Source organism: Triticum aestivum, chromosome 1A (assembly GCF_018294505.1).
Source record: "Triticum aestivum cultivar Chinese Spring chromosome 1A, IWGSC CS RefSeq v2.1, whole genome shotgun sequence".
NCBI classification, from domain to species: domain Eukaryota; kingdom Viridiplantae; phylum Streptophyta; class Magnoliopsida; order Poales; family Poaceae; genus Triticum; species Triticum aestivum.
Window position 1 is genome coordinate 282,055,922 of NC_057794.1, and position 15,168 is coordinate 282,071,089.

The following is a 15,168-nucleotide window of genomic DNA, read 5'->3' on the forward strand; positions in this document are numbered from 1 at the left end:
TTTTGGAATATACATATTATAATATTTTTGGAAATATAAACGAAATAGGGTTAAAATAAAAATACATTACTAATCCAGTCGACCACACAATGCAACAAATACTATGGCACTAGAAAAAAATCTAACGTACTTCCAACGAGTGCTGAGACTGCACAGAAAAAACGATTTGATGGGCTGGCCCACTGCTAGGTGACCGCTACATGTATAGCTCACAGGAGCTCTAGTCACCGCCCGGAGCTCCTATCACGCATTTTGCTCTCTATTTTTAACCTTTGTTTACACTTTCAAATATTTAACATAAATATATTACAAAATCAGTCTACATAAAAACAATTGAAAAATGTTGACCAAGAATTTGAAATTGTTAAATGTGTATAGAGGAAATGTTTATCATGTTCACGAAAAATGTAAATTTCTACTACTTAAAAAGAATGCAAGGTTCCCATTTCACTTTTCTTCTCACCACACCTTCATCAGACCTTTTATATATATGATAAATAATCACCTTAATTTATTTACCTTCTGAACCAACTCCACATTAATTTACTTACCAAACTTCTAATCAAAATATAAGTTAATTCATGGTTAGAATTTGATGAACATTTATTTACACAATTGCATCATTCTAGACAGTTAATCACAAGCTAACTTACTAAATATTTATATCCCGTTGCAACGCACGGGCATTGTTCTAGTAAAATACTAAAATTCGTGCGAAACAATTTCACACGTAATTAAAATATGTTGATCAAAATGTGTATAGAAAAAGTTGACCATGTATTTAAAAATAATGAATTGTTTTTGTCATGTATATAAAAATGTTAATCAAGCATTTTTAAAAAATTGAACAAGTATTTCTAAAAATGTTAATCAAGCGTTTGGGAAATGTTAAATGTATATGGAAAGAATGTGTATGGGAAATGATGAATTTTTATTATCATTGTATATAAATATGTTAACAAGCATTGAAAAATGTTCAGTATTATTTGAGAAATTTTAATCAATTATTTAAAAAAATATTAAATGTGTATGGAAAGAATGTTGACCATGTGTTGGAAAATTGATTAAAAAATTGATCATGTATATAAAAATATTAATGAAGAATTTTAAAAATGTTGAACAAGTATTTGAAAAAAAATGTCAATCAATTGTTTGGAAAATGTTAATGTGTATAGGAAAAATGTTGACCATGTATTAAAAATATATTAATATTTTTATTTGAAAGCTCTTAATCAAGAATTTTAGAAAAATATAAAAAATGCATATAAAAAATGTTTACCAAGTACTAAAAATTATTTTGTATTTGAAAAATGTTTAAACTGTTTGTAAAAAAATGTTGACCCTGTATTACAAAATTGTATAATTTGTATTGGAAAAAATGTTAGATGTTTATTATAAAATGTTGTTGACAACAAAAAATGTACAATAATAACCAAAAGAACAAAGAAAACCGAAAATAAAAACAAGAAAAAGAAAATAAAAAACAAAGAAATAAAATCCTACAAAGAATAATAAAACAGTGGAAAAATAAAAAATAAAATAAAGAAAAGGGAGACTAAATAAAACCAAATGAAAAAAGAATGAAAATAAAAAAACTGAGTAGGTCGTACCCTCAATTTTATCACCAACCGCACGCCAAATCAGTGGCTAGCAGCGCAACCTTCCGCTTAGAAGATCATGAGATCCACTCCTTATCGTTCTTCTTTTTCTTCTACTAGTAAATGTGCACGCGCAATGCGCGTCTTCGTCTCAAACAATATAGATTCAACAAAAATACAAGGCATGGCAGTTGATAATATTATTATCCCTAGTCTTTTCCACACAGTAGAATGATTGTCCAGTAGCATGGTACATAATTTTCAATATAACTATTACATAGAAGATGTAAAAGTAGGTTAAACCATGAACATTGTTTAAACATTATAATAAATCTGAATTTTAGCCTCTTACGAATTAATACCAACCTTGAAACTGTGCCAACTCAGAATAAGAAAACTTTGTTATTTCATAACTTGAAGCAGTGCAAGATCTGAATCATTTTCTTGCCTTTGGCAAAACTTAGACACAAAAGAAACTCAGTTCTATAATAACCATTTTCACATCCGCAAAACATACCGATTCCAACCATGCACATGTAAGCCAAAGGGGAGATATCAAATACAAGGTCTCAAAGAGGATTTGCAAACGTGCAATAATGAATATTAGTATCCCATTTTTACCTTGGTATACATAAATTTATTCACACAATTTGCATATAAATGCAAACTATCTAATCACTGGGAATGAGGGTGGGCCGAGTATACGTTCCTCAATCTGAATAGGAAACAATCAGAATCATGAGCGATCTCCAAGCTTGCATCGTTGCTCCTCCACACTCTAGAACTTACCCCTACTTGTGCTCCAAAATGTTCTTCAACTTGCCGTTGCGAGTTCTCAATGAAATTATTCCTACAATGGACTGAAACGCACAACCTGAAGCAAACACATGTGTGATATGGCTAGTTGCCAACTGAATTCATTCTGCACACTTTTATTCATAGTGATCATAAAAAGAACATCTCTTCAAGCTGACATGGTCCAAACCGAAAAGGAGAAAGTATTGACGGGGACTAACTTTAAAAGGCAAACAGAGCACCTTACCAAAATAAACACTATCAAGTGACACCTTACTAAATACAAAACAACATCTCAAAAGAACCAAACACCTTGTAAAGCAAAGAGTTTTTTTACGGTGAAAAGCAAACAAACATCACTCAACTATATCCATTTCAATTAAGACCTTTGTAGTGTACCATTTTATCTCGCTACAAAAAAGGTGTACCAATTAAAGGCACATAATCCAAACAAGAAACTGAAAACGTTCTGCACTTTTACATATTTATCCACGATTCTTTTAACATCAAGAATGTAACTAAATGCAGAATATGCAGAGTAATAGTCTTCAAGATCTACATGAAGAAATGTTATGCTATATACACAATCTATTTTGTATTTTCATAATACTGTCAAGAGATGGACTGTACAGAAGTAGCAACACTTCCCTAATGAAATCATAAATTAGTAGGATCCCTTACTAATCATAATTGATGAAAAGCAATACAAAGAAATATACATCTATTGGGGGCCTAGAATAGCCAAATGCACGTCTAAAGTGCTGCATTACAGAAATCTGCAAAATAAAAACCATGTTGTTTACCTGACTTGAGTTAATCTTCTATATCCTCATAATTGTAAAGACAGTTGGAACAACATGGAGAAACGACTTCATTATATATTCTTAATAGTAAATTAAGCACCAGATATAACAATGTAAACATTAATCCATGTTGTTTATCTGATTCAAGCAAATCTTTCTATCAACCCTATATCTAGAGATTGTAGTACTGCGGGAACAACATGTACAAAAGCTATGATACATTTAGTACAGAAGATATGTAACCTGGTCGATTGTTGCCTTGTTGGGGACATGAGTAGAATATATAACTGACTAATTATGCGTTGAATGATTGTATTCTGATATGCTTAAGGGCTAACATGCATATCTCTGACATACTTTCTTCTCTAGTCCGTCATCAAGTTCAACTTCCTGCAAAAAGGAGTTGGGTTAGGAAAAGCAGCTAGATATTTAATTTGAACGAAGAGAAGATATCAACAAGGCTACAAAAATGAATAAATCAATTTGACAGATCAGAAGGAGCAGAAGGAGGGATCTAACATCGTTGCCAAAAGCATTGTTGAATCCATCAGCAACATCTTGCGCTCCCCCCTTGCTATCACCATCTCCTTGAGAGAAACAAGACCATAACCTGAAGGAAAAGTCCATCCCTTGAATGACGACCCCACCCTACAAAGAAAACTTTCCACAATTATGAATCACACCAGAAGCACATTAGTTCCTCTATTGAACAGTAATATCATAAGGACATTCCGATCTGGGTCACTTGTTGTACATTATGGTCAGACTACAATTATGACAAGATGATGAATAACGTGTAACAAAATTCTCTCTTGAATAAACATGATGAAAATAGGTTGTGTGTGTATGCTGCTGTATGGTCCGTTACGGAGGACGATGACAGCTTCGGCGGGGCCGGTGGCGACAACATGTAAAAAGGGAAAAATATATCAAATTTAGATATAAGATGCACTTTGCATTGCAATAACAAAGAGTTTTTTCTACTATCCCCATCTGCATGTGATTTAAAATGTCAGGGTTATATATCAACATATGTACATATTGCCCGTCTTCAGTAGCAGAAGACAAGAGGGGTACCACATCAGCGATGACGATGTCAATTTCTTTGACGAAGTTCTCCCGTCTCTTCTCGTACTCGGCAGCGGTCTGAAACAAACAGAGCACCAACAAAAAAGGGTTAGACAAATTAAAACATGATTTCATTTTCTTCTTCTTCTGAAAATCATAGGAGGATAAGATAAGAGTAAGTTGAAAGCATTCATGATTCATCCATGTCGATCCCACGGACCTTGGCGATCATGCTGACGCCCATCTCCATGGCGAGCTTGGCGATGAAGAGGTCGTCGGTGAGGAGGCGCTCCCTGGACCCTCTGAAGCCCAGCAGCCAACGGAGCAGCGGCGAGAGCTCCATCTCCGCGAAGCGCCGCACGATGTCGCCCGTGATGTGGCAGCCCTCCACGGCCGTGGCGAGGTACGCCGGTAGGCTGGAGATCTTCCTCTCGCCTGCGCCAGCACGAACATCGCCTCCCCCGGTAAACGCCCCACTCGCCGCCGCCGTCCCCTGTTTCATCATTCCCGTCGTCGCTGCTGATGTTACCACCGCCGCCGTTGTTGCCGTTGTTGCCGGGGAGGGCGAGGGGGGGGGGGGGTGGGGAGGCGGCGGCGGGGAATGGCAAGGCGGAGGCGGAGCGGTAGGGAGCGGAGGAGGGAGAGGCGGGAGGAGAAGGAAGGGGCGAGAGGTCGTGCGGGACAGCGGGAGGATAGGAGCAACCGACGCGAGAGCGTGGGGTTTTTGTTTTTCTTCGAGTCCGAGGACGGACGACGGGGGTCGATCGTGGGATTAGTGGGCCGAGCTAACCGTGGTTTGATGTTAAACATTGGGATGATTTGGATCGTTAGATCCTTTGATTGAATGGATGAGATGAATTGGTTCTCCGTCCTCTCGTGTTTTTATAGGGGTAGTAGATATATTTTCTTCTAGGCGGGCGTTAAAGGGCTGGCCTGATAGCTGGACAGAGAGAAACTTCCCTTCGTGCGTAATACGATAAATAGTCGCCGCGACCAACTGCGCTAACTATAGCGCTTAGTTTGGGCCGGCCCACGAACACACAACGCAGTAGTCCTAAGCATGAAAAAAATCACTCAAATAGTTAAAATCTCTAGGATTCAAACCCGCACCATAGCATTCTCGTACGAGTTCGGCCAACCACTACAACAACTCGACTTTAGTGACTGGGAATAGCACCAATAATATAATAATTTTTTTGAAATACCTTTGAATTTTGGTAGTGGCCGCGATATTTATTGCACAATAGCGTCTAGCGTCTACTATCACACTTAGAATTCTGAGTTATTTGGAGAAATCGTGAATTTGAAAAGGTTCATCAATTTTTTTTTAAAAGTCATATTGCATAAAAAGTTCACAAACTTGAAAAAAGTGTCACAAAAAAATGAAAAACGTTCATCAATTTTTTAAAATGTACACAAATTGGAAACGGTTCATCGAATGTAAAAAGTTAATTTATTTTGAAAATTAATTTTCAATTTTTTGAAAAGTTCATGAAATTTGAGAAAACTTCATCGAATTTGAAAAAGTTCATTGAATTGGAAAAAGATCATCGGGTTTGAAAAAAAGTTCATCTATTTTTAATAAAGGTTCACCAAAAATTTTCTTTATAGATTTAAAAAAATCATTGAATAAAAAGTTCATAGGATTTGGAACATCATTTTCTTAAAGGTTTATTGATTTTGAAGAAAAAGTTGATTGAATTTTAAAGAAAGTTCAACAAAATTGAAAAAAGTTCATCAGTTTTGAAAAAAAACATCAATTTGAAAAAGTTCACGCATTTAATATAAGAAAAACGAAAACACGAAACATAAAAGATAAGACAAAATGATAACATAGAAAGCATAGGGGGACATTTCCTATATATAGAACTGTAGAAAAAGGAGTAGTCATGCGGAGGAGCCAAGTTAGCGATGTGGTTAGTGCAGTTCGCTCGCAGTGAAGAGATCGCGAGTTGGATTGTTGTTACCCACAATCCCTCACGGACCTTTTTCGAGCTTTAAACAAAAAACAAAATGTGAAATGGATTGGACCAGAGCTGAGGATGTGTCAACGCCCGTTGCGCTAGCTAGCAACGCAACGCTCAGGCGCACGGGTGAGGATGGCACCCGCAGGGTTTGGATACGGATGGAGCCACCCCATATCCTTATCTGTTATTTTAAACCTTACTCATCACCTATATCCATACCCGTGGATGGGTACAATTTTTTTCATACCCGTCACCCATCAGGGTAAATGGGTACCTGCGGGTAAAATTACCCAGATTCCCAATACATCAATTTGAGCATTACATAGTCATGAACAACAACTTATAATAATAATTTATAAACAACAACATGTCATGACAGCAACACATACTTGTTTATGGGCTAGCTATTGTGGTGCAGCGGCCTAACATAAATTCATGATGAGGTCTTTTTTAGGCTGTGGGATTTATGTACATATAATATGTTTGATTTATGAATAAATAATATATAAGGCCTATTTGTTAGAATATATGCGGGTACATGGGTACATGGGTCTGGGTTGTACTAAACCATACCCGCACCCACTATACCCGATGGATATGAAATTTTCCTATTTATATACCCATGATATATTTTTAACCCATACCCTTGCACTAATAGGGTTTTTACTCGCAGGGTAGGTGAGTAATGGATACCCATTACCATCTCTACGGGTGACTGGGCCGTCCTAACAACGCTCGTTCAGTCACCGCTCACTTGCTCGCTAGCGCTCGCTCATTCGGTTTGCACAGTCCCCTCTCCTGGTCGATTGAGTATTTACTTGTTGATCAGTTTAGAGTTGACCATTGGCTTTTGAACAAAAAAAATTCATGGATAAGAAATAAAGTTAGCATAAAGGGAAAAACTGTTCATAAATTTCAAAAAGAGTCACGGTTTTGAAAACTGTTCAAATTTTTTAAAAGTTCAGGTATTTTGCTGTTTTGAATAAAGTTCACTGATTTAAAAATTGTTGACGGATTTTGCAATTTCAAATAAAAGTTCACGGATTTGAAAAAAGTTCACGAGTATGAAAAAAAAGTTCATCAAATTTTAAAAAATTCATCAAATTTGAAAAACTTCATAGAATTTAAAAAGAGTTCATCAACTTTGAAAAAAAATCATCAAATTTACAAAGAAAGTTCATCCAATTTTAAGAAGGTTTGTCGATTTTGGAAGAAAAGTTCACGAATTTAAAAAACACGCATTTAAGAAAACAAAAAAAGAAGAAGAAAAAACAAAAAGTAATGGAAAATGAAAAATAAAAAATAACAAATCGAATTGAAGAACGAAAAAAGAAAGGAAGTAAGTGTGCACGAGCAGGTGAGATTGCGTGGTGGTTTCAGCACTTCCTTTCGAACAGTGAGGTCGCGAGTTCGACCGTAACCCAGCACATTATTTTGCAACTTTAACAGAAAAAAGAAGAGAAATGGGCTGGTCGAGAGTGGAGTCGGAGTGTGCACCCGTTTGCAATTAACGAAGAAACAAGTGCCTGAAGCGCCGAATAGGAAACCACGGTAGGCGAGACACAGCCACACCTATCTTTACACACGCACCTATAAGCCAGAGTGCCAATGTGTGAAATCACTAATTAAGAAGTACTCATTTCAAAGATCACTGCCACTCCCTCTAACTGCAACAACTGACGCACTACATGCGTGCCACTTATCGTGACATAGGAGTTTTTCATTATTTCGTACATCCGTTTATTCGAAATGTTTTATCTCTTAAACCATGAGTCCAAATCTCGAATCGTTCTCACTATTGGATTTCTTGCATCGAGATCTTTAAGCTAGATCCCATGTTGATAATATTTGACAAATTTTTTCTTCACAAAAAAAAGACGGAAAAACCGAACCGGAAACACGTTTTTTCCCTTTCCGAAGTAGGCACGGCTGTGCCTCTCGCGGAAGGAAAAAAACAAAAATGCATATTTTTTTTGTTTTCGAGAGGCACGGCCGTCCCTCTCATGGAAGAAAAACCATGCCTCTTACAAAAAAAACACATTTTTCTGTTTTCGAGAGGCACGACCATGTCTCTCGCGAAAGCACAACCGTGTCTCTCGCGAAAGCAAATTCCTGCCTCTCGTGGAAGGAAAAAAATAAAAAATATATTTTTTTTCTGTTCCCGAGAGACACGGCCGTGCCTCTCACGGAAGCAAAACCGTGCCTCCGCCGAAAGAAAAAAGACAAAAAACGCATGGCAAAAGCAAAATCGTGCCTCTCGCGGAAACAAAACGGTGCCTATCACAGAAGAAAAAAAAAATCTTTTTTCATGCAATAAATTTCTTTTTGTTCCAAAAGCTTAGAAAAACCGATGAAAAACCAAAAAGACAAAAAAAACTAGAAAAAAAACGTCTAAAAAACAGAAAACACGTGCGAAAAAATAAAAAAATAAAATCCAAAGGAAACATACAAAGCGTAACATGTGGCGGCGACTGAGAGCGCCATCCCTTGGGAGGCTGGGAGCGAGCGCTAGTTGCTGCCAATGTGCCGCTCGCCGAGCAAACACACACATAGGGCAACCCATTCGCACACATGGGTTACTATAGCAACCTGGTTTCCTCACGTAGCTACTCGGTTTTTCCTCTAGTGACAGTATATATAGGTGAACTTTTTGTCCGTAGCGCACCAGCTTGTTGCATCAACCCGACACTTTAGCGACCGGATTTCTCAAGCAAACAAACTTAACATTTTTAGATTTTTTTGGTAAATGGAAACATTTTTTGTAAAAACATTTGTTAACATTTTTTGAAACATGAACATTTCTTCAAATTTTGAACGGTGTTTTGGAGACACGCACACAATTTTCAAACTTGTGGGCATTTTTTGAAACAAGAAATGTTTTTTCAAATTTTATTTTTTGAATATGAAGAAGTATTAAAAATATTTTTTGAAATCATCATTTTTTGAAAACACGACCATTTTTAAAATTTTAAATTTCTAAAAATGCTAAATTTTTATAAAAATTGCAAACATTTTTGAAAATGTGGATTTTTTTCATATCAAACTTTTTGGTAAAACATGGAAAAAATTCAAATACACAGATATTTTTGGAAATTTTCATTTTTTTAAAGAAACCTAAAAAGAAAAAAAACAAAACAAAATACAAACAAGAACACTGGAAAAATCAATAAAGAAAAACAAACAGAAAAACCAGTTTAGGAAGCTTCTAGAAGGTTATCAAAAACGATAAAACCTGGGCTGGAACCTTCTATAAGGTCCCCAAAAATGGTAAGAATAGGGGCTGGAACCTTCCGAAAGGTTCCCAAAAGCGGAACCAACGTACATGTTAATGGTTTGATATTCTCAATATGTTTTGATTGTTAAACTTGTGCGTGTAGAGGGTGTCATGTCCTCCTCACTAAGAAGTTTCATACGAAAAAGTTGTTGTTCAGAATGTTTGAGCATGAAAATAATTGTGATGTTGTTAGGTCTGTATTCTTTAATATTGACATCTCACTCCATAAATCTACGGTCATGTTTACTAAGCATATTCTAATTTTGGGGAGCTGATACCTTCATTTTGCATCCCTATTACTTAGTGTAAATGTTAATGATATTTTGCACATTATCACATCATTCTAATGTATTTTTACACTAAGCTTGCATGTTTTACTTAGTGAGTGAAATTATCACTAAGTTGTAGAAAAGCAACAAACACGGACCACCAAAGAAATATTTTGTATGAAGCTAGGAAAAATGGTAAAAATATATTGGAGATGTTCACGGGAAAAGAGCTAGACCCTATCCAAGGAGGGCCCTAAGGGGCCCACGAGCCAATGCATGTGGGGTCCACATGGCACCCCTCCAGTGCTCGCCGATACATCTGGTCCTATTTTACCTCGAAACCTCCAGATTTGTTTGAGAGGACTTTTTCGACGCCATCTGTGAGAAGAAACAGAGGTGGATCACTTTTCACCTCACGTTGATCTCCCAAAATTCCATCGACAAATGCAGATGAAGGTGGGGGAATCGAAGCCATCTGCACCACCAAAACTCCATTCATCATGGAGACATCTCGATCACCAATAGCACCACCTTCATAATCATCATCCATCTCAAACCCTACTTTTCAACCTATGAACTATTATTGGAAATATGCCCTAGAGGCAATAATATTGTATCATTATATTTTCATGTTTGTAATTAAGAGTTTATATTCTATGCTCTAACTGCCATGATCATGGAATGTGCGATTCAATGGAAAACTCATATGCATGTGTGGAATGATAAACGGTAAAACCCGATTCCTAGTCTCGCCTCTAAGACTAGCTCAGGTTTTGTTAGTGATCATGTTTTCTAGATCTTAGGGTATCATTAAGTGTAACGATAGTCCTAAACAACTTTGAGAATATGATGTTGGAAGAACGGTCATATTTAATTGACCCAAACTTGTTTGTTATACTTTGAGATAAAATCATCACAAGTCAATCATTATAACATGAAGAGTTAATGTATGATTTAGTTCCTTAGACGATCAGAGTATCATAGTCACTTCTTACCATACGACGGACTTTGGATTTGCACAAACATCATCTGTAACGCGGTGATCATAACGACAACTTACAGGAATCGAAAAGTTGGACAAGGGGCTAGATAGCCAAGAGTAGGATTTGCTCCTCCAACGATGGAGAAATATTCTTAGGGTCCTCTCAGTGTGGCGACATCCATCATCATCTGGCCAGACACAGGTGACTAGGCCACAGGGATGCAGGAACATGTCAACAAGAAAGAAGAACAAAACCGGTAACGAGAAGACTGGTATAGTGAGCATCAGAATGACTCAAGAGGATATCGATATATCTCACCTCGGGTTTTGTAGAGTATCGCGAAGCAAAGGGAATAACACATGATAACCAAAGGTTCACTCGAATGTCATTCATTTATTCATAGGGATCAATATGGATGTCTATGTTTTCGTTATTGGTCATTGCGGTTAAGGGAATCATGATTTGCTGGGTGTTAATCGAGCAAGAGTTATGATAAAATATTTATGAAATTATTTCATTAATATAAGAAATAGTTTCCAGAGAAATCGGAAGCATTCTGGGGTTACCGGAAGGGTTTCGGGGTTTATCGGCTAATACCGAGAATTGATACATAGGTGGAAAATGTTCTGAATATATTAAATTAATAATAAAAGGCCCTAATAATGATTAGGAGGATTTTATAATTATTTAAATATCAATATTTCAAGGAAAATACTAAAAGTCCTATAGGGGAAAAAGTTAATGGGCCTATGAGGCCCATTCGTGGAGGTGCCCCTAGCTTCATGGAGAAGCCAGGGGAGGCCGAATTGGAGGGGGATTCCCCCTCCTTGGCCGAAGCAAGGGGGCAGTCCTCCCCCCTTGTAGCGCCCCATCCACTCTCCTCCAACCTATATATACTAGAGGTTTTGAGCACTTTTGCATACACAAGTTTTGGAGCGTCCTCTAGTTCTCTAGTTCTAGTCTAGTTGATCAGTTTAGACCTAGATCTAATCCTATCTAGTCCTCATAATTAGAAGCTCACTTTGGTTCTAGTCTTCTCCCTCCAAATCTCCACATTGGTTAGCTCTGGACAGCAAAGCGCAGCCGGATCGTGAAGACCGTATGCTTGCATACTTGGAGAGGTCGTGCTTGTTGGGGAACGTAGCATGCAATTTCAAAAATTTCCTACGCTCACGCAAGATCTAACTAGGAGATGCATAGCAACAAGATGGGGAGAGTGTGTCCACGTACCCTTGTAGACCGAAAATGGAAGCGTCTACTTAACGCGGTTGATGTAGTCGAACATCTTCTTGATTCAACCGATCAAGTACTGAACGTATGACACCTCCGAGTTCTGCACACGTTCAGCTCGATGACGTCCCTCGAACTCTTGATCTAGCAAAGTGTCGAGGGTGAGTTTCGTCAGCATGACGTCGCGGTGACGGTGATGGTGAAGCGATCCACGCAGAGCTTTGCCTAAGCACTACGACAGTATGACCGGAGGAGCAAACTGTGGAGGGGGGAGCCGCACACGGCTAGGAATCAATGTTGTGTGTTCTAGCAGTGCCCCCCCATATATATAGGTGGGAGAGGGAGAGAGGCTGCAAGGGGTGCCCCAAGTAGGAGTAATCCTACTTGGGTGCCTCCTCCAAGTCGGCCTCCCCCTATTCCATATCCATCGGAGGGGAAAGGAAAGAGAGGGGGAGGGGAAGGAAAGGGGGAGGCCGAATCCTCCCCTTTCCTTCTCCATTCCCTTCTTTTCCTTATCCTCCTATTCGGCCTATAGGGGGCGCACCAGCCCCTTTTGGGGCTGTCCTGTCCCTCTCTTGGCCCATTAGGCCCATATAGCTTGCCGGGGGTTGCCCAAAACCCCTTCAAGTGAACCGATACATACCCGGTACCCACGGAACACTTCCGGTGTCCAAATGCTATCGTCATATATGTGAATGTTTTCCCCTCGACCATTTCGAGACTCCTCGTCGTGTCCGTGATCTCATCCGGGACTCCGAACAACATTCAGTCACCAAATCACATAACTCATATAATACAAAATCGTCATCGAACGTTAAGCGTGCGGACCCTATGGGTTCGAGAACTATGTAGACATGTGAAAGTGCAATCATGCCCTTACATCATGTTTTGATGTTGATGACAATATACATCTAGGGGTATAATAATGGTTGTCAAGTAAGTTTCAGGCATTAGTCCTCGGTTCATCAAAGTGTGTGGATCAAGAGCATACAAAGTGATTTTACTCAAGGATGAAGCATAAAAATTGATTTCATATTTGTTTTCTCGAGTATAGGATCCCGCACTATTAAGAGGAGATCGACAGGGTTAGTTAAAGGCTTGCTCTTGTCACAAACCTCCTTGCAATACATGCACATGATAAAACCTTCAGGTTTCTGCCTCTTGGCTGCCGGATGTCCGGGCTTCAAGCCGGATGTCCGGGCCTCACGCCGGATATCCGGCCTACCTGCCGGATATCCTGGCCTAGCCATCCAGAGAACGCTTTTGTGCTGTGCTGCACGCCGGATGTCCGGGTTATACCCAGGATGTCCGGGCCTTCCTGATTCGCCGGATGTCTGGGCCCCATCCCGGATGTCCGGCCTCTACTACCCGTGTACTGCTGAGGTTCTGTAACCTTCTAGTGATCGCGCCATATGTCCGGCCATCTGCCGGATATCTGGGCTCTCCTGTTATGCCAGATGTCCGGCCCCTCTGTTTTTTGTTCTGTTCTGTTTCTGTTCCTCGTGCATTGCAAGGCCGGATGTCCGACCCCTTGCCCGGATGTCCGGCTGATACGTCTCCAACGTATCTATAATTTTTGATTGTTCCATGCTATTATATTATCAACCTTGGATGTTTTATATGCTATTTTATATGATTTTTGGGACTAACCTATTAACCTAGAGCCCAGTGTCAGTTTCTGTTTCTTCCTTGTCTTCGAGTATCACAGAAAAGGAAAATCAAACGGAGTCCAATTGACCTGAAACTTCAAGAAACTTATTTTTGGACCAGAAGAAACCCACGGAGTATCGGAGATGGACCAGAAGAGTCTCGAGCTGCCCACGAGGGTGGGGGCGCGCCCCTGCCTCGTGGACAGCCCAGAGATCCACCGACGTACTTCTTCCTCCTATATATATCCATATATCCTAAAAACTTCAAGGAGCAGAATAGATCGGGAGTTCCGCCGCCAGAAGCCTCTGTAGCCACCGAAAACCAATCTAGACCCGTTCCGGCACCCTGCCGGAGGAGGAACCCCTCACCGGTGGCCATCTTCATCATCGCGATGCTCTCCATGACGAGGAGGGAGTAGTTCTCCCTCAAGGATGAGGGTATGTACCAGTAGCTATGTGTTTGATCTCTCTCTCTCTCTCGTGTTCTTGAGGTGGTACGATCTTGATATATCGCGAGCTTTGCTATTATAGTTGGATCTTATGATGTTTCTCCCCCTCTACTCTCTTGTAATGGATTGAGTTTTCCCTTTGAAGTTATCTTATCGGATTGAGTCTTTAAGGATTTGAGAACACTTGATGTATGTCTTGTCGTGCTTATTTGTGGTGACAATGGGATATCACGTGATCCACTTGATGTATGTTTTGGTGATCAACTTGCGGGTTCCACCCATGAACCTATGCATAGGGGTTGGCACACGTTTTCGTCTTGACTCTCCGGTAGGATCTTTGGGGCACTCTTTGAAGTACTTTGTGTTGGTTTGATAGATGAATCTGAGATTGTGTGATGCATATCGTATAATCATACCCACGGATACTTGAGGTGACATTGGAGTATCTAGGTGACATTAGGGTTTTGGTTGATTTGTGTCTTAAGGTGTTATTCTAGTACGAACTCTATGATAGATTGAATGGAAAGAATAGCTTCATGTTATTTTACTACGGACTCTTGAATAAGATCAATCAGAAAGGATAACTTTGAGGTGGTTTCGTATCCTACCATAATCTCTTTGTCTGTTCTTCGCTATTAGTGACTTTGGAGTGACTCTTTGTTGCATGTTGAGGGAAAGTTATATGATCCAATTATGTTATTATTGTTGAGAGAACTTGGACTGGTGAAAGTATGAACCCTAGGCCTTGTTTCAACGCATTCCAATACCGTTTGTGCTCACTTTTATCATTAGTTAGCTTGCTGTTTTTATTTTTTCAGATTACAAAAACCTTTATCTACCATCCATATACCACTTGTATCACCATCTCTTCGTCGAACTAGTGCACCTATACAATTTACCATTGTATTGGGTGTGTTGGGGACACAAGAGACTCTTTGTTATTTGGTTGAAGGGTTCCTTGAGAGAGACCATCTTCATCCTACGCCTCCTACGGATTGATAAACCTTAGGTCATCCACTTGAGGGAAATTTGCTACTGTCCTACAAACCTCTGCACTTGGAGGCCCAACAACGTCTACAAGAA

The 15,168-nt window shown here is 39.2% G+C and overlaps 1 protein-coding gene across 4 annotated transcripts; it reads right to left on the reverse strand.

The window, feature by feature from the left end:
- Positions 1–2,151: 2,151 nt before the first annotated feature.
- On the reverse strand, positions 2,152–4,932 carry LOC123046070 (protein RETICULATA-RELATED 4, chloroplastic). Of its 4 annotated transcripts, none has more exons than XR_006421946.1 (5): positions 4,485–4,932; positions 4,274–4,342; positions 3,716–3,844; positions 3,440–3,586; positions 2,152–2,448 (listed from the first exon to the last, which is right to left on the reverse strand). XR_006421946.1 is itself a non-coding variant. In XM_044469361.1 (4 exons), the coding sequence occupies exons 1-4, from the start codon at positions 4,767–4,769 to the stop codon at positions 3,530–3,532; spliced, it is 540 nt and encodes a 179-aa protein (XP_044325296.1). In that variant the 5' UTR covers positions 4,770–4,932; the 3' UTR covers positions 2,152–3,529. The 4 variants fall into 4 exon arrangements, 1 of the variants encoding a protein (XP_044325296.1); XR_006421945.1 differs by having other exon boundaries at positions 2,152–2,458; XR_006421944.1 differs by having other exon boundaries at positions 2,152–2,472.
- Positions 4,933–15,168: the final 10,236 nt, after the last annotated feature.

Bases quoted from the DNA above. Each gene is read 5' to 3' on its own strand.
- LOC123046070 (XM_044469361.1), bottom strand. From the start codon at position 4,769: ATGATGAAACAGGGGACGGCGGCGGCGAGTGGGGCGTTTACCGGGGGA. The intron at 3,845-4,273 runs GTACCCCTCTTG...TTTTCTTTGTAG, and splicing joins ACATCGTCATCGCTGATGTG to GGTGGGGTCGTCATTCAAGG. The intron at 3,587-3,715 runs GTTAGATCCCTC...TCCTTTTTGCAG, and splicing joins ACAATGCTTTTGGCAACGAT to GAAGTTGAACTTGATGACGG.